This window comes from Rhinolophus hipposideros, assembly GCF_964194185.1.
Source record: "Rhinolophus hipposideros genome assembly, chromosome: X".
Lineage (NCBI taxonomy): Eukaryota > Metazoa > Chordata > Mammalia > Chiroptera > Rhinolophidae > Rhinolophus > Rhinolophus hipposideros.
In genome coordinates, this window is record NC_138046.1 from 24,705,594 (window position 1) to 24,731,633 (window position 26,040).

The 26,040-nt window shown below is 39.9% G+C and overlaps 1 protein-coding gene across 2 annotated transcripts in view; it reads left to right on the forward strand.

Annotated features, from left to right (window-relative positions):
- Positions 1 to 1,014: 1,014 nt before the first annotated feature.
- Positions 1,015 to 26,040, forward strand: part of FRMD7 (FERM domain containing 7) — a gene marked incomplete at both ends in the record, with an annotated part of 61,848 nt that continues 36,822 nt past the window's right edge. The window contains one exon of one of the 2 annotated variants that reach the window (XM_081042229.1): positions 1,015 to 1,167. In XM_081042229.1, coding sequence (XP_080898355.1) covers positions 1,111 to 1,167 — 57 coding nt within the window. The remainder of the gene's footprint in view (positions 1,168 to 26,040) is intronic. The other variant, XM_081042228.1, reaches the window with a different exon arrangement.

The window sequence follows — 26,040 nt, forward strand, 5'->3', positions numbered from 1 at the left end:
TCATCCCTCTGGCAGCTCAGCGGCAGCTTGTTGTCTTCAATCTAGTTGTGGAGGATGCAGCTCACTGACCCATGTGGGAATCGAACCGGCAACCCTGTTGTTCAGAGATTGCACTCTAACCAACCGAGCCATGGTGTGTCCATGGTATTATTAATTCTTAATTTTTAGCATGAGGAAGTTGGGAAAACTGATACTTAGAAACAGTAGTTAACTAGCCCTAATTCACCATCATAACTTTACAAGTTACACTTACTGTATGCTGGGTACTATATATATATATATATATATATATATATATATATATATATATATGTATATATATATATAAAATAATAACATAACATATATAATAAATAACATATATATATATGTTATTTAGCCTCAGTTTCCTCATCACACAATAATATACTATTTGTTTTAATCTTCACAACCCTATGAGATCATATTTTATTCCCATTTAGTGATGAGGAAATTGAGGCTAAATATCTCGCTCATAGCAGAACTTGTATTTGAACTTAAATCTAGCTGATATCCAAACCTACTTTTTTCTCTGTAACTGTAACTTATTACATTCTTAAATCATGTAAATTCAAAACAATTAAAATTATCATATATAAAGCTTCCTACCTTGGCCATGAAATTTCTAGTATAATATGGGACTAACTCTAATCCCTTTACTTTTGAGAATGGCTATTTTCTGTTTCTTGAAGCTTTGTCTAGCGTTTTCAAATTGTGCTCTTATGAAATAAAGAAAATCCCTAGGGGTTGCAAATGCTTTCTTTATTTTCTTTTCCTTTGAAGAAAGGAACAGAGTTTAAGAGGGCTAGAGAGAGTCCAGTTGGATTTGGCATTGACCAAATAGGAGATTGTCCAGCTATTATTGATCACCAGCACTCGGCAGGCAGCACAAATGCCCTTGGGTGTACATCACTTCAAGCAGACAGAAGTGTGCCCTGCTGAAGGTGGGGGTGACTCAGTGGGGGACGGGGAACCCAAGCGCAATGCATCCAGCTGAGAGTGAGATTCCTTGAGAAAGCCCCCTTCCTGTCACAGCACCCACAAGTACTCTGAGCCTCTGAGCCTGCTTGCAGCCCAACGGCCTCTCCGAGAATGCTGCGTTTAAAAGTGCAGTTTTTGGATGATTCCCAGAAGATTTTTATTGTTGATGTAAGTGGAAATCACATTGCTATTATTCCTTTATTATTCATTCAATAATGGTCATTTGTGGACAGCCCATTAGCCAGCAATGTTTTGTCTTCTTTAGGACTGAATGAAGGAGGACGGAGCTTTTTAGCTTTGGAAAAAGAAATCTGTATTTAATTTCACAATGTAGCTCATGTTTTCCCATTAACCTTTCTTCTAGAACAGGTTCTCTTTTCTCAAGGTACAGCAAAAGCAAGTTTTAAACATATGCTAAATAGTTGTAAGAAGACAAACAGCAATAACTTAGTTGTCCTACCCTAAAAGGTATTATTGCTTATTGAAATAATTTGTCTATGAGTCTCACCCCATGAACATTTATGGGGAGAAAACTGTGGTTCTGAGGGAAAGGAGAAGGGGAAAGCTACTCTCCTTTTCTGAAGAAAACCTATGGGGTTTGGAGTGGCGGTAGAATTATGCGGTTGTAATGAGAACTTGAGGAAGTAATGGCAAGTATGAAAGAGAAAAATAGGATAAGAGACTATTTAGTTTGATTTAGTACTTATAAATCAGGGTTCTTAATATAATTCCTAGCTACAAGATGATTGCATACAATTATACTCATCTCTTCAAGAAAGAACAAATGTATTGAACACATCATTTGGGGTTCATCTTCCAGTATCGTAAGATGCATACATTTTGATATCAGGATTTATGTATGAGCATTTTGAAATCTACAACTGGAACAGAAGATGGTATTTGCTCTGATATTTACATTAGCTACTAACAAGGAACAAATAGTTCATTTTCTTTGAAATTTATACAAAAATGCTGGTTGTTTTTTTTTTTATATACATAAACTAACAACTGCTATTGGGTGTGTGCATAACCCATTTTTCAAATGAATATTTCATTTTTATTTGAATCATGTGCTTTGTGGATGCTGACTTCATGACTTCAGCTTGTGTTTTGCTGTCTCTTCCTTTCACTTGTATTTGCAAAAGGCATTTCTAGGTCCATGAACCTGAATGATTTGTTTTTGTAGCAAATAGCTTCCATTAAACGTATGAGACATTTTCTATTATTTCTTGGAACTACATGTAAGGGGTGGAAAATGTCTTTTGAGTAGTTTATCCATTTGCAGGCTGGTGGTGTACACTCACAGTGCTCCAGTACCTGAATTAGTGAGCTGAGTATTCAAAAGATACTGCTTTAGGCTAATTTTTAAATAGATATTTCAAACAACTCAAAGAGAAGTCTTTGACAAAAAGTGACAGACGAGCTTTCTGAATCTGCAGTTCAAATTCAAACTCAATTAAATGGGGAGTGGGAGACACGGGGCCGTAGCTTCACAAAATTCACCTTCTGAGGAGCCAGTTCCAGCAACTTGAAACCAGAATGATTTGGCTTCTAGTCAGAATGTTTCTTTCCAGCTGCAACACATTGTGTTCCTTGGGAAGGTAATGGGAGAGATTTGATACCCAGCAATTCGGGTGTCACAGAATCTGATTCCTTTTGCTTTGTGGAAGGCTATTCTGTAAGTAGCAATCACGGTGATATTCAGAGTGGCAATAGAATTAACTGTAGTCCCATGAGCAGCTTTCTCTTGAGGGGAATGGAACCTTAAGTTAGCAGCCAGCCATCCAACAGTATCTTCTCTCCTTAATAATAGTAGACAGATGATGATGAGGAGGAGGAGGAGAAGGAGGAGGAGGAGGATGGTAGCAGTAGTAGTGAGTCACAGATGAATAACACTTTAACATTTACAAAGCAATTTCACATCCATTAGTTCATTTGATCCTCCATTCCACCCTGTGAGTGAAGGTAGCAAAAATATTAATCTTTTTCCATTTTGCAAATTAAGAGATAGGGTCTCAGGGAGCTGAAGTGACTTGTGCAGGATTACACAGCATATAAATGCAGAGCTGAGACTTCCAATCCATAACTCCCCACTACACCATGTACAAATGTATCCAAAAGACTCATCTGTTAATCTCCTGTAGCCCTGTAAAATTGCTCATGCACATTATTTGATTTCTGTTGCTGTCAAAGGGTATAGAATTTGGCATACAGTATGACTGGTGTATCCTTCTTTCCTTATCCATGGATAAAAAGCTATGTGAGAAAGTAGTTCCTAGAGGTCAGGAAGACCATGGCATGAATCTTTTCATTGATCCAAAAGCTTAAAAAGTAACTAAACGTGTTTTCTTTTATTAGTACTAATAACTTAAACAGGATGAAGACATGCTTAAAACCGTAATGGAGAAAACCATCAGCAGCTAAGGAAAGCCACATGGAGGAGCTTTTAAAAAAATATTATTTACTTATTTATTTTTATTTTCAAGTACAATTGACAGTCAATATTTTAAATATTACTTTCAGGTGTATAGTATAGTGGTTAGACATTTATGTAATTTACGAAGTGATCCTCCAATTAGTCTAGTACCCACTTGGTTCTATACACAGTTATTACAGTATTATTGACTATATTCCTTATGCTTGAAATCCCCTTGACTATTTCATAACAACCAACTTGTACTTCTTAATCCCTTCACCTTTTTTGGAGGGGCTTTTGATACCAAAATTGATTGAAATCTCAAGAGGCATGGATCAGTCCCAGGAAGAGCTATTTTTCAAGATAAGATTTAAGGAAATATTTGTCTGCATGGGGAGAAATAATGGAATCATGGCCATTGGTGTTGATTTTACAGAAAGTACAGTAGTAGATATATGAAAAGGACACATGATCAGGTAGAATAATGTCCCTTGCATAAGGCTATTTGGCATCCAGAACCCTTTACACCACTCACAGTAGCATTATCTTGGTGAATTTCCTGGTTTCCATGATCTGGCTCAGGGGTACAGACTCAGAAGCCTGATTTGTCAGCACTACCCAAGAACTGAAGTCAAAGACTGATATTTAAAACCAGGATGCCAGTGTCACCATTTACAATGGGACTGTGGACAGTAAATTCCTTTCATCAGTAACACCAAATGCCAAATGTCAGAAGAGTCAGATTTAAAGGAATGAGAACTATTATTCTTATATTTGATGGCCTGATAATACATCCATCTCCACAAAGGCCCTATCGTTGAGACCTTTTAGTCACTCATTCATTCATTTAGTTATTTTGTTAACAAATTATTATTGCGGTCCTAATATGTTCCAGGCCCTGTTCTGGGCACATTAGATTTGAAATGTAATAAGGTAATGATTTAAAAAATTGCAGATTTTAGTGTAAATTCAGTTTTGTCTCTTCAACATGGGGTCTGGAACTTTTCTTGATAGAAAAAAGGAAGAAGAGACCAAATCTATGGCTTGCTGAACTCTTAGAAAAAGTAGACGTCAGGTTCCTAGTTTGATTATGAATCCCCCTAATATTCGCACATACCAGTGGCAGTAATGAGTGTCCTTGGAGACTGACCTTTTTTTAAAGCCTGAACTGTTTGTTTATCTCAAGTTTAGAGGAAGAGTTTTCAAAAACAATAATCCCCTCATTATATTTGACATAGTTCTGTCTGCTATCAGATACCCTGCCTGCTGCAGTCCTGTTTTTTGTAGAAGCATGGTGGAGGGAAAGAACAGCAATTGTTTGTGAATTTTCAAAAGAACATTTCATTTTGATGGTTTCTGGAGCCGAAAGTCAAAATAAGAATTTTGAAACATCTCAAATCTTACAATTACCTGATTGCTAAGTGACTATCAATACAGTGGGTATCTAGTGGTTTACACAGCAAGAGAATATGGTGAGTCGTCTTACCTCATTTCCCTGAGAGCCCATCATAAAGGCCACCAAACCACATTTTCTGAAAGAGGCAGAGGGGAGGCAGTGCCAGGACTGAGCACTATTCAAGCTAAATAGCAAAGAACTGCTTAGTAATTTTTTTTTTATTGGTAGTAGCATTTACCCTTGTATGTTTGTCGAGGAGCTGGTTTTTAAATTTATAATGATGAAGGGTTTTTTGTATTTTTGTCAGTAGTGAAATAGATACCTCTCCTCCTCATAGGGAAAAGCTCTTCCAACTTCAATGAGATGGAATTGCTCTAGTGTTACTACACGAGAATGTAATTAGATGTGGGGCAACAAAAACTGCACCATTTTAGGTGTATAATCTTGGGCCAGTCACTTAATGCCTTAGCTCCCTGAGTTGTTGTGAGGAGTAATATAAATGATATAATGTATATTTAGAGTCTGATAAAGCAGGACAAATTTGACTCTGCCACTTACAAGCTGTGTGGCTTTGGGCAAGTCACTTAGCCTATCTGAAACTTAGTTATGTCAACTCTAAAAACTTGGAATTGGGGTGTCAGGGAAAACTTTCCAAAGAATAAACAATTTAAGTTCCTGAGTAGGAGCTAAGGAGGTGAAGAGTGGGAGCTGGGGTGTAGGGGGATGTATGGCGATCTATACAAAGGGAAGATTGAAGGTCAATATGCAAAAGAGAACATGGCCCTTTCGCTGGGATTAAAAGAAAAAGGTCAATCTGTAATGGAGTGTTGAAAGGAAAATGGAGAGTAGCTGGAAATCAAGTTGAAGCAGAAGTATTCAGAAGCTAGATAATTCCGGCCATATAGTCTCTATATAAAGTTTGGGCTTTATCCTGAAAGTGATAGAGAATCACTAGAATCTAAGAAGCTCAAGATGGAAACATATGCATCTGTTTATTCATTAATTTATGCACTCATTTGCTCAGCCAATATTTAATGAAATATGTGTTCTAAGTGTTGGAGATGCCAGGTAGAATCTGAATAATAGCTTCAAGTTCAGTGGCTCAACTTTTAGATAGTCAACCTATGTCCTAACCCATGCCCAAACATCAATATTCCAGCATGAAAGTGAATAGTGGAGACAGACAGGAAGGATTTATACAATAGATGTTGATGAGATAGAATTTCTAAAAGCATTTGATACTGGTCTATATACAGGAGATGTGTGTGAAGGAATCTAGATGACCTTCAAATTTTTGGCTTAGATGACTGGTTGGATGGTGGCCCCACTCATCAAGACAGAGAACAGAATAAAAGATGGGCAATAATAAGTGTTGTTTTGGAGTTATATATTATGGAAGAGAAATACATCTGGAGTTGGGCAGACCTGAGTTCTAGTGCCAGCTCTAACAATTTTAGGGTGAGTCTCTTAACCTCAGGTGAGTCACTTCCCCTCTGGGAGCTAGCGCCTTCAGCACTAAAATAGGGCTACTCATAGCAGCTACCTCACAAAGTCATTGTGAAGACAAAGGAAATTCCAGAGGAAAGGGTCCTGAAGCAAAGTAGGTGCTCAAAACATATTAATTCCCCTCTTCCTTGCTTACAGACCTCTTAATGTCTACAGTTTGCAAATCAGCATAGAATGGTCTTTCATCCTCAACTTGGAGTTTCCTTTAAGGTTTGATTTTGCAGCCCACCTCCAGGCAGTAGAGCTTTGTTTCCCCAGGTCTGCACTTCCTTTTGGACTTCCAGAGGTTAATTTATCCTACCTTTCTGAGCAGTTTGCCCTTTGCTTAGTCAGCAGCCCCAGGGGATTTGCTCTTCCTCCTGGAGTCACTAATCCTGGGAGTGTCCATAATAACTGTCTAGAGTTACCTAAAATAATGTTGGACTTCCATTAAGGAAGCAGATGAAAATAGCCAAACGCTTTGTGATTAACTACATTTTAAATTACTCTGTGGTTATTGTCTTAATACCCTTCACCTTTTTCACCCATCCCCCAACTATGATGTAGAGTACAGCACGGAAAACATAATCAATAATATTGTAATAATTATGCATGGTGTCAGATGGGTACTGACACCATAGACTTACTGGGGTGATTCCGTCATAAATTATATTTTAAAAGTCTAATCATTAAGTTGTACACCTGAAACTAGTATAATATTGTATATTAACTGAAATTGGAAAATAGAATAATTTAAAAAATAAATTAAAAGCTAAAGAAAATTACTCTGCAGTAATTATTCATAGTAATGCTAACAGTTAATAATAAAGGTAACAGCAATACTACTGACTGATAATCATAGTATTTATCAAAGCCTACGTTCTAGGTGCATTTTGCATGCACTATTTCATGTTATGTTCACACAAATTAAATAAGTGAGTGTCACTATTTAGGGTAGTTATATAACCTCTCTGTGCCTTGGGTTTTGTCATCTGTAAAACAGGGATAATATTTGTACCTACTCCACAGGATTATTACAAAGATTAAATGAATTAATATACCTGAAACACTTAGAACAATGCCAGTAAATGCTATAAATGTGCTTGCTACACGATGCCCTATGGAATTTGGCTCCACATTTAGATGGTAAACACACATTTTGATACTTATGTCCAAACAGCAATATTCCAAGCAGATGAGGCCATGAATATTATTTTGTTTTAGGCCAGGAATATTATTTTTATCTTTATCTTACAGGCATGTAAACTGGGGGTACAGAGAGGTTGACTTAACCAAAGTCACATTGCTATTTAAATTAATGGGTGAGCTGGGGTTCAAGCCCCAGTCTGTCTAGCTTCAAAATCCTGGCCGGTCATTAGTTAGTTGGTAGACTTATGACTCAAGGGGGATTGTTGTATGTATTGTAAAGCTTCCTGATTTTCCAGGATTTCATGGTGTATCCTCTAGTTCCAAGCAGCTGGCCCCACACTAGGTGCTCAATCAATGTTTGATGACAGAGTGACCAAGAGACTGACCATATCAACTCATCACCAACTCCCTGCCTGTACAAAGAACTTCAATTGATGGAGCTTCTAAACCATGTCAGAAAAAACATCCTGCAATCATAATGTCCCAGCCTAACCAATGTTGGCCAGTTCTTTGCCTGGGATTTATTTGTCATCACAGAGAGCCCCAGCTGCAGGATGAATGCCTTTGTTTAAACTACTGAGTTTGCTTTGCCCCTTATAGCCTAAGGTTTGTTGATTCAGGGAATAAATTGAACTGAAAAAGAAAGAAAATGCTTGTGCTTTGTCTGGCACAAAGCCAGGCTGGAGGCCAGGCTGAGCAGCTGGCCAAGTGTGGTTTAGATACTGCTTCTCCCACCCCACTCCTCTAGGGGCCACGTGTCTTCTGCTGTCACCTGGCTGCCAGGTTGCCAGGTTGCCCTCCTGACATTCGAACTCAGAGGAGAGACGTGGACTCAAGCTTTCCCACCTTTACCCCTCCCCTGCCCCTTCTTTTTCTATCCCCACAGCTGAAAGGAGGAGGGAACTTGAACCCTAGAACATTTCAGGCACTGAAGTGGGGATTGGGGAAATGTCTTTGGAGATGGGTGGGTGGTGTTTGCTCAAATATGCACTCATAGGAATCTCTATGAAGAGTTTTAGTTGGGGCCTTGACACCACTTCATTTTTCATCACAGTGCAGGGCCTCACCTGTTGCCTGGCTGCTGGGGAGGACTAGCTGAAACCAGAGCTCTCTGCAGAACTTCTGAGCGAAACTTGCTAAAGGGCAAAATTCCTCTGAGTTCTATATGAGTTTTTCTCTTTTAAATGCCGTTTACCCTGTGCCATTTACCATGTACTAGTATCATTGTTTGACCTGCTACAAATACAAAGATATTACACTAATAAGAGCTTAGCTTTCATTGTTGCTTTAAGACAATGAAGTTGTGAATTGCAACTGAGAGACTGAGAAATTCTTCAACCTGACTGAGCTGAGTCCAATATCTTGGGTTCAAAAGGGTATGGCCTGAGGGGCAGAACCACCTGGGAGGTGGCCAGATTGCCCCAGCAATTTCCTAAAAGGACCTGCAGCAGAGAGCAGTGCTGGCCTTTCTGATTTTAGGTGTCACTAAACAATTTTGTGCCAGACTGTCAAAATTGGAAAAACATTAGGTCAGATCAGTCCTACTGCTGAGAGCTCCACCCTTAACAAATCATTTGCACCACAGGAGGTATAGGGGAATTGGCCAATCTTGGTGCCAGGGCAAGGCACCACAGAGAAGATCTGCTGAAGGCTGCAAAGCTCAGGAAGAATGGAAGTTGACAGGGGAGCACTTCTCTGGGGGCTGTGGAACTCTTATGTATAGCTTGTCTGTTCTAAACACAGCTGCTATGCAAAAGCTCCAGTTATTAAGCCACCCCACAGAATCTTATTCCAACCCCCTTTCCTTTATTCCCTCTCTTACACTTTACCCACATCCTCCTTCTCTTCTGGGTCCAAGGTATAGGGCCAGAGAAGGAAGGTCTATCTGAGTGAGCTGACCCCAGGTCCTAGAAGTGCTTAGCATGGGGCCTCACCACTAATCACTGGTTTTAGCTGTCTTAAACAAAAGGTCCTTTGTCCTCTGAGATTTGAAATTCACCTTTCAACAGACTTAAAGACAAAGGTTCTCCAGAATTTCACACTCAGAATATTTTAAGTGATTGCAAGAGATCTGTCACAAAGTTACTATCAATTGCCTTTGATGCTGTGAGGTCTCACTTCCTGACCTAACTTTGTTCGAGGAATTTCTACTAATATTATTCCATATAATCATTAGTTAATAAGTTTGTTAAATAGGTATGATTATACTACTTCACTCATTCATCACTCATTCAACAAGGTCTTATGAGCCCTCACTGCTTTCATGCAGTGTTAGCTACTGAGGACGCAGAGAAAAATAAGAAATAGTATCTGATCTCAATAATCTCCTAGTCTAGTGGAAGAATTAGAAACGGAAACAGGTATGTACACTACAGTATGATGTATACAAATGACAGTGGCAAGGACAGTTTTTTAATGGCACAACAGAAGGGCACCTAACCCAGATTAAAGTATGTATGTTGAGGGGATGGTCACAGATTTTTTTGAGGGGGATATGCCTAACCTGAGCTCTAATTACCGGTATTAATTATTTTGACACGTGTTGGGGAGTTGGGGGAATAGGAAGAAGCGGAGTTGAAAGTTTGTCCAGACAAAGGTAGAAACATAGGGAAATGCTTATGGAGTAGCTCAACCTTATTGGATCTTAAAATTGAGGGGAGAGAGTGCTATGAGAGTGGTGAGATTGAGAGATGATAGGAGAGACAAACATGGGCCAAGTCATAAAAGGGATTTTTTTTTCATACAGGTATGAAGAAATCAAAGTTAAGCAAGGTTATATATGAACCCAAGGTTATACAACTGCAAGTAAGTACTTGCGCCAGGAATTCAAAGTAGATGCGTTGACTACAGAGCCCAAACTTTCCCCTACAACCTGCTGATAATCAGTAGGAAGTTTGGGTTCATAAAATCCTTTCACTGCTTTGCCAAGCAAGGGCAATCACTATCAAGTTTGTTTTCCACAATTTGTATTTGTATTTCAGTATTTAAATACAGTTTTACACAAAATGTAAATATTTTTGTATTTAATTGGAAGTCTCAAACAAAAATAAGACCAACAACCAACAATGCAACCTAAAAAAGCTGGGAAATTCAATTTCTGGAAAATATTGTCCTAAGGAAATGATTAAGGTTGTGTGCAAAGATAGATATATATCTTTGTGTGCTATCTTAGTGTTGTTTGTAATAACTAAAAGGAGACAATGATTTACATATACAACAAAGTGTTCTATACAGTAACTAATGATGATATTAATAATATAATACTAAATGTTTTAAAAGTTGGTCACCCAATAGGTTAGTGGTTACCAGAGGGTAACAGAGGAGGGGGGTGGTAGAAGAGGGTAAAGGGGGATCAAATATATGGTGATGGAAGGAGAACTGACTCTGGGTGGTAAACACACAATGAGGTTTATAGATGATGTAATACGGAATTGTACACCTGAAACCTATGTAACTTTACTAACAATTGTCACCCCAATAAACTTTAATTAAAAAAAATAGTTGGTCACCAAAAAGTGTTGTATCACATGCATTAAGAATTATCTGGAAAGCTTTATCCTAAGGTCCTAATGATATCGTGCTAAGGTCCAGCTGCCTGCTGCCTGCAAAAGTTAAAAGTTAAAAATCGAGAGACATGGCTGGTTGAAAGAAAAGCAGGTTTATTCAGAATGCCGACATCCTGGGAGGATGGAGGACTACTTCCAAAGGCTACCTCCCCGTTCCTAGACTGGTCAGAAGGTTTTATAGGCAGGTAAGTGGGAAAGAACAAAGGAAAACAGGCTGTGGGGACAGAGCTCCAGAGAGCAGTTTCCAGGCTCTTGGCCTCATGTGGAAAGGTGCTGGCTCAGGTAGTAGATGGCCAGCGGTTGTGGCTAGTTGGCCGTCAGCTGTAGCCGGTTAGCCAATTGGCCACTGATATAACTGGCGGCTGTGGTGGAGAGAGGGAGTCAGTCCATTGGCCGAAAAGCGGACAGCAAGTCGCACGTCGTGTGAATCCAGCCTCCAGTGAGACCATAGTGGTATGACTCCGCTACCTATGGCTCCGTGGGTGTTTCTTTTTTGGCCTCACCATATCCTGTGTTCTTATGTGGGGAGCGGGAGCTGAGACCCCACATGCTGTTGCACGACACAGGCCTCAGGACTAATAGTTGAGAACTTGTCTCCTGTGGTCTTCTAAGGCCTCAGGTCTACCTCAATGTTATCTTAAATCTTATTGTCCGTAACCATCTGTGAAAAACTGCTATGGAGTTGTGATCTTGGGTCCCGACATCCAGGCGCCTGAGGATTAAAGAAGCTGCTCTTTTCAAGTTAGGATGTTTGTTAATTAACAAGGTATGGGTAACCTTGAAAAAGGGAACAGAGTTCTGTTAATCAGTGGGAGGAGAAACAAAGAGGAAACAGCTGAATATTAGGATGGAACAAACTGCAAACTAGCTAAGTTTAATTACATTATTGATGTACAAAATTTCACCCTTATACTACTATTGCCTGTCTCTTGATGGATGAGATAGCAGGCACTTTCTTTTTGCTGGTTTTTCAGTTTCTTTTTTAACCCTGATTTTTTAATGAGCATATTTCGCTTTCTGAATGAGGAAAAAACCTCAAAAACAACAATGAAAGAAACTTCATTAAAAAATAATTGCTATATAAGTTCCATTTCCTGAATGAGCAATCAAAATAGGGGACTCCTCACAAAATGGTAGGGCCAGACATTTTAATCTGTTTACAGCCACGTCCTATGATAGAGGTTCTGGGCACCTACCCCAAAATGTCAACCCCATTGCCCACTAGCTCACAATTACTACTCAATTCCTTTCCAACATAAATAGCAATGATAATAGCTAATATATATCAAAAGAATGTTTATTATGTAAGAGGCACTAGTATAAGTATTTTACATGTATCAGCTCATTGAAATCCTCAGTGAAGTAGGTGCTACCAATATCCCCATTTGAGTGTTCAGCTAACTGGGAGGAGAGCTGAAGCAACTTGCCCAAAGTCTAAGTGGTAGAAACAGAATTTGAATGGGGCACTCTGGGTTAAGAGTCCATGCATTGGATCACTATATTTGCTCTCTAAGTCTTGTCTTTCAAGAGCTACTGTGTTGGAATTACCTCAGCATTTCACATCTTAAGCAGTTAGCTCTTGCGTGTGTTGGGAGTGGTGATGCAGAAAACAAGGTCAGCAGTTTCAGGGAAAAAGTGACTTGGGGTTAGCAGGACCTTCAAAAGCTGTTAGGCAGCTTTCATGGGACAAATGGACAATGGAAACAGTTCAGAGAAATGGATAGGATTAGAAAGATAAGGTATAGGGCGTCTGAGAATTGCAGGAGGCCGAAAAGGATAGGTCGTTCTTGGGGGCTCAGTGTGGGGGAGTGGTTATGTTTTCAATCCAAAGTCCATGAGCCTGATGCTTCAAAAAGCCAAAAGTCACAACCTCAGAATTTGGAGTAAGGAAAGTTTACTGATTGAGAAGGCTCCAACCAAGAAGCCCTAGCAGCACTTCAACTCCATCTCAAGAAAGTACAGTTCAGGCTTCTTTTCTGTCAAAGGGAGGGAAATGGGAGGGGCTGGGTTTTTCTCATTTATTTTTTAAAATTAGTTTCAGGTGTACAAAACAACATAGTGATTAGATATTTATACACCTCACAAAATGATAACCCCAATAAGTCTATTACCCATCTGACATGTACATAGTTATATTATTGACTATATTCCCTATGATGTACTATATATCCCATGACTATTTTAAAATTATAGTTGACATTCAATATTATTTTATATCAGTTTCAATGTACAATGTAGTGGTTAGACATTTATGTAATTTACAAAGTGATTCCCCCCGTAAGTCTAGTACCCATCTGACACTATACACAGTTTTTACAATATGGCTGTTTGAAAAAATAATAATAATAATTAAAAAAAACCCCTCAAGCCCCATGCTCTAATGATTAGCATGTCTAAAGCAGGAGCTAATAGCCTAAAGACCATGGGAACCACACAGACTTGAACAAGATGGAGTCAGAGAGAGTGCATTTCACTGTTACAGATGCTTCCAAAAGGACATAGTAGATTCTCTTAATTCAGTGAAGTCAGCAACTGTCTGTAGTACCGACAGCGCTGAACCTGAAACATAATTGATGCTCAGTAACTGTCCTTTGAAGCAATGAAAGAATGAATTTTCTTGTTCTTGGCTACCAAGCAGCTAATCCTTGCTCCAATGAGTTAGCTGATAAAATGTTAGTTAATAAACCATTATAAGAAGTCAAGTCTTAAGTCAGGGGGAATGTGGCACAAACATATCATGTATTACAGTAACAAAATTTCCCTGAGCAGCCCTGCACCCATGTAAAACCATGTGGTCACAGTAAGCCCTCACTGACTGTCTGAAATGGGGTAAAGGGATTAAGAAGTAGAAATTGGTAGTTACAAGATAGTCACGGGGATGTAAAGTACAGCATGGAAACTATAGTCAATAATATTGTAATAACTATGTATGGTGCCAGGTGGGTATTAGACCTATGGGGGGTCACTTTGTAAATTATATAAATGTCTAACCATTGTGCTGTACACCTGAAACTAATACAATATTGAATGTCAACTGTAATTGAAAAAAAGAAATGAGATTATCAGAGATGAGAAATGCTTTGACTCAGGCTCCCCCAAAGGTCAACAAAGGACAGGTCATCTATACTTCTACTAGCCTACAAAGGCTCCCCAAGTCTGTCTGTGGATGCCACCATGAACATGTTTGTTCATTTCTGCATTTGGAGGAATGTGGATTAGAGCCTCCTAAACTGGAACAAGCAAATGTCAAGTTCAGTTCAGAACAGAGGGATATCTCTGATTTTGATTTATAAATAGCAATGAGTCAGCTTAACCAGATCTTTCTGCACAAAGAATTCCACCTAAGCAATTAAGGAGAAAGGTATTGGTAAAGCTTGAATTGGGAGTTTGCAACTAATTTTAAGACACAAAGGTTAGTATCTCTTGGGACCCAGTTTCCCACTAAAGATTGCTAATAAGTAACAATTCCTGCTATTATCCTCTTCTCAGGTTTCCACAATTCTACATTTTGCAAGTCAAACCATGCTTTCTCTTTTTTTCTTGTACATTAGAATTTTAAATGTGCAGTATTTAAAATATGTATATGTGAAATAATTTTTTGTGGGCTTGGCCGTGCTTGTCCCTAGGTATAGTTAGAAAATCCCAGACAACTGTTTCAATTTATGTTGCACATCTTAACAACAGATCTGCCATGTTGAAATAGCCCTGAGGAGGAAGAATGGCAGAGGTCTGCAAACCTGGGATCAGTTTAGACTAAGCCAGACTGAGAAGACTATGTAATCCCTAGGCTTTGGTTTGTAGAGCCAAGGCCACCCAAGGATCACATGTATGAGTTAGCATTCAGGACTTGGATGGCTATATGCCCAGGTAGGCTAGAGGGAAAAGGGTAGAAAGCTGCAAGCAGGCCCAGGAGTTGTTATACTAAGCCACAGGTTCAGCAAATTTTAGTGAAGCAACTACTGTGTATACAGTGTGGGTGAAGATCAGTCAAGGGAGAGCAAAGCCTAGCTGGCTCCCATTTGTAGGGCCAAGCCATCACCAAACAGCAAGAACCCAAGTAAAGAGACTAGGTAAACAAGGGTCAGGAAGTCAGACAGCTGTGTATGTAGGGAAAGAGGAATGAAGTAACAGGTTCTAAGTGACTGCTGCAAAGGTGGAACTTGGCAAGAAGCCAAGTTAAGACTTAAGTCAGGAGCCCCTGTAGGCTTCTTGCTGCAGGGCAAAGCTGGTTTCTTCCTGTAGTCCACATGCAGTCCACAGATGTCGACAAACAAGCACACCCGGCTAACATGGGGGTGTTAAAAGGGTGGTGGAAGGAGACATTTTGCTAGTCAGTTGGATTCTTTTTTTTTTCAATTTTCAAATCCAGCTTCAATATATGATAGAACATAAATTCATTGAAGAAAGATTGGGAAATTCTGGTAAGCAAAAAGAAGAAATAAAATTCAAGGTTTCAACATTTTGGTGTATATTTTATACATTGAAATACTACTTTCTTATGGGTCCCTAAATTCCACATGTGCTTCCCCATTCCATTTAGTTTGGAATAGTTTCCTGAACATATTTTTAAAAGATTTTCTGTTCAGTCAACACAGATGCTCCACAGCAACCCGAATACATTGGGTTTCATGGCTTCTTATTAAGTAGATGTTTTAAAAGGCATTATTTAATGGCATCTTTATAGAGTTTCTGTGAAATTCACAATCTGTCAGAACAGAGTGGCTTCCAATCTGTTCCCAGCCCTGCTGGGTGGCATAGTTAGCACTCTTTGTAAATGGATTAAAACTGATTCTAGGAAAAAAAAGAGATAGGAATGGAGAGCAAGCAAGGAAAAGGAGGCAAAGGAGAGACATTGAAATAATAAGCAGAGAGAAAGGTGAGCCAACAGTACAGTCAAAAGTTGAGAATAGCTGATAAAGAAAAAAACAGTGAATATGGAAGGAAAGAGTGAATTAAAGGAACAAGTTTTAGCTATTTATCTTTTTCTTGTCCTTCATACACCTAGCTATTAGTTTTCCCTTTATATTTAAGGACAGTCTGCTGTAATAAAGTGAGCCCATTACGGGAGGCCAGAAGACCTGGGTTCCAGTCCCAGTTCTGATATTAACCTGCTGAAAGAACTTCGGCAAGTCTCTTCCCTGCTCTGGATTTAAATTTCCCCACTTGTAAAATGAAGGGCTTGGACTACGTGACATCTAATGGTCTCTGTTGTGTCCTGAATGTCTCATGTTGCTAGGTATATGCAGCATGTTTTATCAACCTGAAGTTGAAAAGAAAATTCCAACTACCATTTGGAATCCGGTTGTGCATCATGCGCACCATGAGTTTAGTGCTAACGCATTACATGGAAACAATTATAATTGTTTTAATTATCCAGAGTAGCTAGTAATTTCAACAAGACTTGAGAGCACTGTCTTGAGAATGCTATTATTACACTGTCACTTTTCAACAGCCTTTCCAATATAGCCATGGTAATTTCAATGTCCTAGGAGTGGGAGCAAGATTGCTATTAGGATGGTAATCTTTTTTTTTCTTCATTTTTCCCCCTTAATATGAAGGATAACTGAGCAAGCAATCAGAGTCTCTTAGACACCATCCAACAAAGAGTATGACTCAGATGCAAACCTGTCTAGGTCATTGCCAGGCCTACATGAGGCCTCAGGCAGTGTGACACATTCCCTTATAGCTTTAAAAGGATCATCTATCAGGAACTAGATTAGATCTCTGATTCCATAGTTCTGTTTTGAACTTAGTTTGAGTCAGTATCAACATGGCTGCAGATAAAGAGGGTGGTGGGCAGGCAGCTGCTCATTTTGATTCTCTAGGACCCCCTACGGGCTTTCTGAGCAGTTAATCCTAAGCAACTTTAAGCCTTCTATCTATCATACATGCAGTATTTTGAACTGCTTTGAGTTTTCAGAAATAAAATAAAAATCATTTGTAACTGGGTGTGAATTTCACACGTGAACAAGCAACTACAAGGGTGGGTCTCCCTGACTACTGCCACCATGAAATCTTTAGTACCCAGTTAAACTGTTCTTCCCTCCAGGGTTTATTGCTGAGTCCTATGGGCTCTGGGGAAAGTGCCTCGGTTGGCTTCCTACTTATTCTTTGTTCTTTGATGTGTTTAACTGCACCTTACTCTCCACCAGATGCTAAAAGACTTGACTGCCTGCAGAGAGGGCTCCACTTTAGAATGTACTGCTGCTACCTGGTAATTAGCCTCTCACCACTCTCAGCAGTTTACTTTTTACCAGGAGTTCAACCCCTCAGAAGGGTTACAGTTTGACTCATAGTTTCTTCTGCCCTGACCTGAAGGAGCTCAGCTGCCTAGTTCCCTGGATAAGTAGTACCCAGTGCAAACTTTGAAATTACATTCAACTTCTTTCTTAGAAAACTGGTTGCATCTGACTATGTTGGTAAATGTGTAGGATAAGTGCCCTGTTTTTTGTTTTTGTTTTTTTCTGCAAAGTCAGAATATTTGCATTTTTAATAAAATGTGAAACAGCTCTTTAATAGAGCAGTTCCAGGGTTTAATCCCTAAGGGATTCTGAGATTTCTGGAAGTAGCGTATACATGATAGGAAAGGAGAAAGACTTAACTTTGGAGGGGTCTAAAGTCTGTAAATGAGGTGCGTGCCCATTCCTGTTTATAAACAGAGCTGAATTGAGGTGAAGGAGTATATACCAAGATGCAGAACAAGATTTCCCTACGTGGAAGGAATTAAATAAGCGTCACCAAAGACATGCAGTGATGCTGGGTCTCCGGTCCTGCTCCCTACACAAGAATGCAGGATATGATGAGGCCAAAAAGGAACAACGGAGCATGGATGGGGTTTCGTACCACTATATTCTCGCTGGCAGCTGGCACAGGAAGGAGGCTCTACACGATGTGCAACCCGCCGTCCACTTCCCTGCCAACCAACCCATCCCCTAGTGTAGCCACAGCAGTTATATTAGTGGCTAACAGCTAACTGGTTACAGCTGCTGATGGCCCCCCAGCCACAGCAAATGGCCATTTGATTACAGTTGGTGGCCATCTAATAACCGAGCTAGCACCTTTTCATGTGAGGCTGAGAGTCTGGAAACTGCTCTCTGGGACTCTGTCCCCACACATGCTTAGTCTGGAGCTGCACCAAATGGTACCAAAAAAGGAGAAATCTCTCTAGACTCCCTATGTTACTCATCAAAAGTCAGATCCTCTCACTAGAGTGCTCTACTTGGTTCTGGGTTCTAAAATGCTATTCAGAATTCAGGATAGGAAGAGTAAAAGGAGAGATGAAAATTAGCCATCAGGGCAGCCAGAAGGGACTAGTTAATAACTGTCTCCATAAAGATGCTGAGTGGCAATGTGTTTATACTATCCTAGATGTAATTGATTCTGGACCCGTGTAGGAGTGGGTGACTGGGGTAAGTTGCAAACAGGATAATACACAGGGAAGTTCTCAGATGCACCATAAAAGACCAGAAAGAAAATTCCAGGTTGGTGACTTTAAAAGGAATCTGTGAACACATGAGTGGTGGGGTGTCAAAAAGGTATTTTATAAATTTATGTCAGCAGAAAGCTTTTGAAAAGATAAGCTGTGAATTTCCACACTGACACAAAGGGTAGGGAGTGTCAAAGGAGGAGCTCAAATATGTTCAGACATTGGTGAGGAATGTTCCAAGCATCCCCACTCTCAGATAGGTGGAGATAGGAAGAAAATGTCAGGGAGGCGCAAAGGGATGCATAAAGGTGGATAAAAGGCAGCAAAATGTAGCCTAAGTTCAGCCATAGTGTGTGCAAGCCCTGACCCTGGCCACAGGCAAAAGGGGAGTGAGCAAAGAGAATACCAGGATCTGTCTCCGGGCCTCTTGCTCTCCCTGACCTCCCCAAGTCCAATTGCACTTGCCACGGAGACATGCCTGACATCTCACTTCTTTGTATTCTCACTACCACAGTTGTAGTCCACGCGACTATCTTTTCTCACCTAAACTGCTGCAGCAGCCCCATCTGGTCTGCCCATCACCTGTTTTGCCCTATCCTCCATCCACCTCTTACAGCTTTGTTCTTCAGTATGGTCCACTAAGCAGCAGCATCAGTCTTACCTGGGAGATTGGGAGAACTGCAGATTCTTGGGCCCCACCCCAAACTATTGAATCTGAATCTGCATTTTAACAAGATACCCAGATGATTTATATGCAATTTACCGTTTGGGAGGCTTTACCCTAAATACTGCTAGGATGGGGTTTCTAGGACACAACTCTGACCATGTCAATTTTCTGTTAAAATCATTCAGCTACCCTCACCCCAAACCCTGCATTCAGGTATATGGCTTCACTTGGCACAAAAGGCCCATCTTGGTAAGGCTTCTGCCCACTTGCCAGTTACTGTATCTCACTTGCTCCTTTAGGAATGCCACACTGCTTGCAGTTTCATTGTTCACACCAGGTTTTCTAATCTCCTCTGCCTCTGACACTCCTCTCCTATCCTCCTCTTCACCTGGCTAACTTCAACTCTTGTTTCCTGTCTCAGATTAGGTGTCTCCTCTGTTAGGAATTCATTGTACTACGCCCTTTCCCATCTTTCTGGGGTAAGTGCCCTTTGGTTGAGATTTCATATTACCACCTGTATACATTCCACAAGGGCACTTAGCCCCAACTACTGTGATTATCTATTGATGTGCCTGCCTTGCCTGCCAGCCTATGTATTCCTTGGTGGTAGTGTCTGTGTCTTGTTCATCTCAGTACATCTGGTGCCCGGAAAAGTACCTGGCACAGAACAGGTGCTCAATAATGTGTTTTAAATTGAAGGGATTGTGGAAAGCGTCACAAAAGAGTAAAGGCATATACAAAAGGACAAAGGCAAACACATCAAAAGTAAGCCTGGAGGTTGGGCAGGGGGAAATTACAACAGGAAAACAAAAAGAACTGGAAAAAGAGAATAAAGAATGGAGAAACTATGCTGAACGAGAGGTGAGGGATTGGTTTTTTAAGTGTTTAAGGAGAAGGTTAAGACTGATGAAGCAGTTCACTGTCCTTGTCTTTTTGTGTGGCAGTTATGGTTGAGCCTTACCTATGAAAATGTGGAATCAGGGTTAACATGACTGAAAGGCAACTCATTCACTTGCCACTGGAGGAATGGTCAAAAGGCACTGGTTTCTATGAGGAAAACTAATAGGAATGTGTGTGATACCTAATATTCCAGATATTGACTATTCCAATAAATGCTGCCCTTGTCAAAACATACCCCTTAGGTGGTTCAAATGCTAATAGATAGGTGACCAAACATCAGAGATTGTCCAGGACAGTGGTTTACACCTGTTGTGACAATATAATAATTACTAGTGCCCTCATCAACCCTCAAAAGTGTCCCAATTTGAGTGATAAAATATGGTCACCCTACAAACAGCCCACACTTCTTGAACTTTTCCTATGAACAGGATACTGTATAAAGTACTTGACATAAATATTCTTATTAGGTGCTCCCTATGATTATTTTCTTAAATTGAGATACAATCCACATACTATAAGATCCATCCTTTTAAAGTGTACAATTTAGTGGGTTTTAGTATATTCACTGTGTTGTGCAACCACAACAACTATCTAATTTCAGAATAGTTTCATCCTCCCAGACAGAAATCCTGTACTAATTAGCAATCACTCCCCATTCCCCACTCCCTCAAGTCCCTGGCAACCATCAGTCTGCTTTCTGTCTCAAGGGATTTGCCAGTTCTGGACATTTCTTTTAAATGGAATTACATAAGATGTGGATATGTGGCCTTTTGTGTTTGGCTATTGACAATCCTATTTTACAGTTGAGGAAACTGAAGCTTAGAGAGATTAAATAGCCTGCTCAAGACCACCCTTCTAGTGGGTAAAGGTATCAGAATTAGACCCAGGTGTGTCTGGCTTCAGGGCCCACATTCTTAGCCACCATGATGTGCTATCTCCCCATACTTATTGCAGGTACTAAGCAAATTCTTGGAACTCTTTTTTGGCCTTCTGTAACTGGGCACATTCTTTCTAAAATGCCTCACAAATCTTCATTATTTGAGAGTGGATTTAATGTTTGGAAAGAGCCAAAAGTTATTAACAACAAGTATGGTAAATAAAGTGGGCTGTCAACTTGGATCATTGCTATGGATTGAATTGTGTCCTCTCCAAATTCATATGTTGAAACAGTAACCCTCAAATGTGACTAATGTAACAGTATTTGGAGATAGGGCTTTTAGGAATTAATTAAAGTTAAATTAAGTCACAAGAGTGGAACCTTAATTCAATAGGATTGGTGGCCTTATAAGAAGAGGGAGAGAAAAGTAGAGAGAGCTGTCTTTCTGTTTGCTTTATGAGGACACAGAGAGAAGGTGGCCGCCTGTCTGCAAGACATGAAGATACCTCTCACCAGAACCTGATCATTCTGGCACCCTGATCTCAAACTGTCAGCCTCCAGAAGCATGAGAAATAAATTTCTGTTGTTTCAGTGACCCAGTCTTTGGTATTTCGTTGTGGCAGGCAGAGCTAATATAGTCATATCTGGGGATAAAAAAAGAGGCATATCTATAAAGTCAGGAGAATGAGTGATTATCAAGAAGAATTTTCTGAAGAGAGCATGAGAAATACTTTGAATGTGGGAATCAGCATTGGAAAAAGAAGTACCTATAAGACTCTTTGTATGGCACTATGCTTTTAAATGTTATAATGTTTATAGTGCATTTATCTGGAAAGTATAACAAGTATAAGGAAAAAGTATAAATAACCTATCATGCTACTGTTGATAATATGCTTTATTTTGTCCCAGTTTACATTTTTCTGAAAACTAAATTGTATAGTCTTTGTTTTTTTAATTAGAAAACATTGGGGAACAGTGTGTTTTTCCAGGATGTCAAGTCGTTGTTTTTCAATCTAGTTGTGGGGGGCACAGCTCAGCCCTAAGTCAAGTTGTTTTCAATCTAGTTGTGGAGGGCGCAGTTCACTGGCCCATATGAGAATCGAACCTCAACCTTGTTATTAAGAGCTTGGGCTCTAACGAACTGAGCCATCTGGCCGCCCCATGTATTTTTTTATGTACTCTGTCAGTATGTAGATACATTAGAATCTCCTTTAATGTGGTTAAAGGTAGTTGTTTGTCAGTTAATTGATACAATTTGCTAAGTAGAAAATCATACTATATTCATATACACACAAACACCTTACGTTTTATTTTGACATAAACCATATACTTTTATATCCATATGCCAATCTTTTGATGCAGGGTCAAGGCTTTTTGGAGTAAAGACCTTGTCTTCCATCAAGCACACCAATAATGCATCACCTGTGATTTCTAACATTTGCTTATTAATATGGAACGAGGATATAGATGCTTGCAAAGCAATTTGAGTACAGGATCCTTCCAGAGTTTTCTCCCCCGATATTTTACTGCTATCATATCCAAAACTACTTTGGCAGTACATTTGGGGGGATTCCCCCCTTACTGAGTTTTTGCAAAGTGTACAATTTAGTTTTCATAGAAACAACTCTTGCTTTTAGTGTTCATCATTCTTTGGTATATATACAAGTTAATTAAATTGTGAAACTACAATAACAAGTAAAATTATAAAAATACATTAAAATAATTATTGTTAATCATGGAACTCAATCAATGGGCACAGAAGTGCACAATCATATCAGAGAAGCCTACTAACCATGAGCTTTTACCATGACATAGGCATCTGCCAATATTTTAAAGAGGGAATGGAAAGCATTCTCTGTGCATTGTTGAGTAGAAGTTGGTTAAAAGAGTGTCTATGGTTCTTGCATATTTAAAAAAAATCCAGATATTTACAGAGTAAAAAGTTAAAGTTCCCTTAATCGATCCCTTCTCCAGGGTAAATGCTGTTAATGTTTGGTGTGTACCCTTCCAGACTCTTCTGTGCATTTATTTATACATGTGCATGACTTAAGTTATATGATTTGCCAGGCACTGCACTAATGCCTTGATGTGAATTATCTTGCTTAATCCTCACAACAACTCTATGAGATAATATTACTATTATCATTTTGAGTAAACTGAGGCCCAGAAAGTTTCAGTAATTTGCCCTAGGCCACATAGCGCCTAATTTGTTCTTCCTCCTGAGAAGATAGATTGTCTTACTAATGTACACGAATCAAGTTAAATGTTTGGAACCATTCATCTATTTATTGAATGTCCACTCTTTACCAGGTACTGTACATAATGCCAAGTATTCAAACACATGGTTTTTGTCTTTAGGTACCTGAAAAAGTCAGGTCAATCTGTGAGCTAAAAGATTTGTCTCGATTCATCTAGTTACTAAGTGGACAGAGCAGGATTACAATTCAGGTTTGTTTTAATAATTTGTATATGACAGTTCTAGGTACATAGAATTTTTGGTAGATTGTTTTTTGAGTTAGCCAACTTGAATATTATTGTTTTCATGAGAAAATGAGTTTGCAGATGCCTGAAATCAGTGTCCAATAGTTAAGACCCAGCTTGTAAATTGGAGACCATAAATAGAAATTCTGAAAAGTTTTAAATTATATATATATATATATATATATATATATATATATATATATATATATATATGAAAACACTGCTTTACTGTAATCCAAGGGAAACAAGGATAAGACAGGATGTAGGCTTAAAGTTCTAATTCCTTGAGTGGGAGGACTAGTGGTGAAGAATTTAGATCCACTAAAGAACTTTATTAGAATGTTCAAAAGTGTCAGCTTAAACAAGAACAAGCAATTGAAAAGAGAATTAGAAGACCAGAAAAGAGATAACAAGAAAGTTGTATAAAAAAGACATATTATGAAAAAGAATAACATAAAAATTGAGGGATTGGATCATAACGGCTGAAAAAAAATAAAGGCTGCACGTTGAGACAGAACCAAGACTTTACCTATTATGCAACACATTCCACAGTGCTGGCCAATTTCAACCGTACACTAAGGAGGACTGAAGGGAAATGCCTCTCCCTGAGACAGGTGGGGGTGGGGTGGGGTGGGGTGGAGAGTTTGAACCACATGACCTCCTGACCTCCAAATGCATAAACGCCAAAGGCTCTTAGGGCCAGTTGGCAACATGTACAGAGATGGAAGAATCAGGGAATTATTCTTATAAACATATAAACACAGTATGGGATCTTACAGAAGGGAGCAAAAAGAAGACTTGATTGGAATCTTTACAAGAAAGGCCATATATCCTTTGTGACTACAGAAACATTTACATATACAAATACATGGAATGTTGTGGCATTGATGGGGAGGATTAAGCACCTGACAGAGAAAAACAAATGAGGAAGAAAAAGGAAAATCTTGAGTTTCTTAAATTGTTTGCAAAGGAACTGAAGTCTATGACGGAATTTGGTCCTCATGACTGAACTGTTTCTTTGGTGTTGGAAAAAGTATAGCTGTCATATCTCTCTCTCTCTTTAGAAATTCTTTTTTTTTTTCATAATAAAAATCCTGTGGCAGCTCCTTGTCTGGAGGACTTTAAAAATATGAGCGATTTCATCTGTCTGGAATGGTCTGTGTCAGCACTTGCCCCAGGCAAGGTTGCCACATAGGCAAAAACTCCTCCCTCCTCCCTACCAGACGACCCCTCCCCACGGGCCCCCCTGCCCTCCAAGCCTCGCTCCTCGCCTTGGGCTGACCCCCTTTTCCTGGACCACAGTTCCAATGTGGCCTTCCATATAAAATCAAACCCCCTTTCCCTTAGCTGTCTCCAGGTGCTAGGGACTCCAGTAGTTTTCACCCTTTGCAGCCTATTTGCATTTAAAAATAGGACCCTGGTTAACCCACACGGATCTCTAATTGGTGTGGAACAGTGTAACCAAGTGAAGAGAAGTCCAGGGGCAAGGAGAGTACTTTTGGTCCCTGGGGGAAGGGCGTGGGGTAGCCCGCCTTCCTGGAAGCTGTTAAATCCCAGATGTGGGTTTGGTTCAGTGTGGTATTGCCTTGAGGGAGCGGGCAGTGGGTGAGAGGAGGGTGGCTGGACTCTCTGACCTCTCAAGGTTGCTGTTGATTCTATGGGTCGGTGATTTCCAACTACATTTCTCCCCCGCACCTGGCTTCCTTTGCAGCACTCTACCACCGCGTGACTTGGCTTTAACTAGGGGTTTTCAGCAGCGTGTCTTTGTGCCTATCAGCCAGGACCCAATTTTCCCATCACAGTCCTCCCTGCAAACAGCAACCCTGGGGTTCAGCAATGGTGGGGGCTGAAGATTAGCCCCAGCCGTACTTAGCTCAAAGAGATTTTCACAGTTCTTGAAAGCTCCAGTTCTCAGAAAAGCATAATAAAGGGGCTGTTTTGTGCTCATAGTGTGTATGGGCTTTATGAAGAAAAAAAAATGTGCAGCTTTATGTGAACGAAGTATACCATATGCAAGTTTGGTGGGGAAAACTATGAAATAAAATCTACTCAAGGACCCTAAGAGCAATTTGGTCAATTTTATATTGGATCAACCAACATTTAAGGGCCCCTACTATGTGCCAGGCTCAGTTAGACCTGGTGAGTAACGAGAAAGATAAAACAAGGTCCCTGCTATGAAGGAATTCAGTCTAACGGGGAAGATAGACATCCTGTGTAAGAAATGCCATGCTTGAGGTAAGCCAGGGTGTTTGGGAGCATACAGATTGTCCTTGGCTAAACCTGCTGCTGATGGGAATCGGAGAAGGCTGTCCCAGGGAGATGACATCTGAGCTGAGTAGGAGTAAGCCAAACCAAAGAAAGGTGGGAAGAGTGGTCTGTGTAGAAGGAATGACATGGGTAGAGGTCTGGAGGCATGAAAGGACTTGGCAAGTGTGGGGAACAACTGAGCAGGCTGTCATTATTAGAAATTCTCAGGGAGGGGGAGGGGCAAAAGATAAGGCTGGAGGGGGCCCAGCTTCCCCTGTTAAGGAGTATAGACTTTATCCTGAGGGGAGCTACTGAAGGATTTTAAGCAGGTCAGATTTGCATCTTGATTGAGCTATCTGTCAATTGGAGAAAATCATTCAAATTGCCTGTGGGATGAATTGATTAAAGAATTTCATTGAAAGGGTAGATTT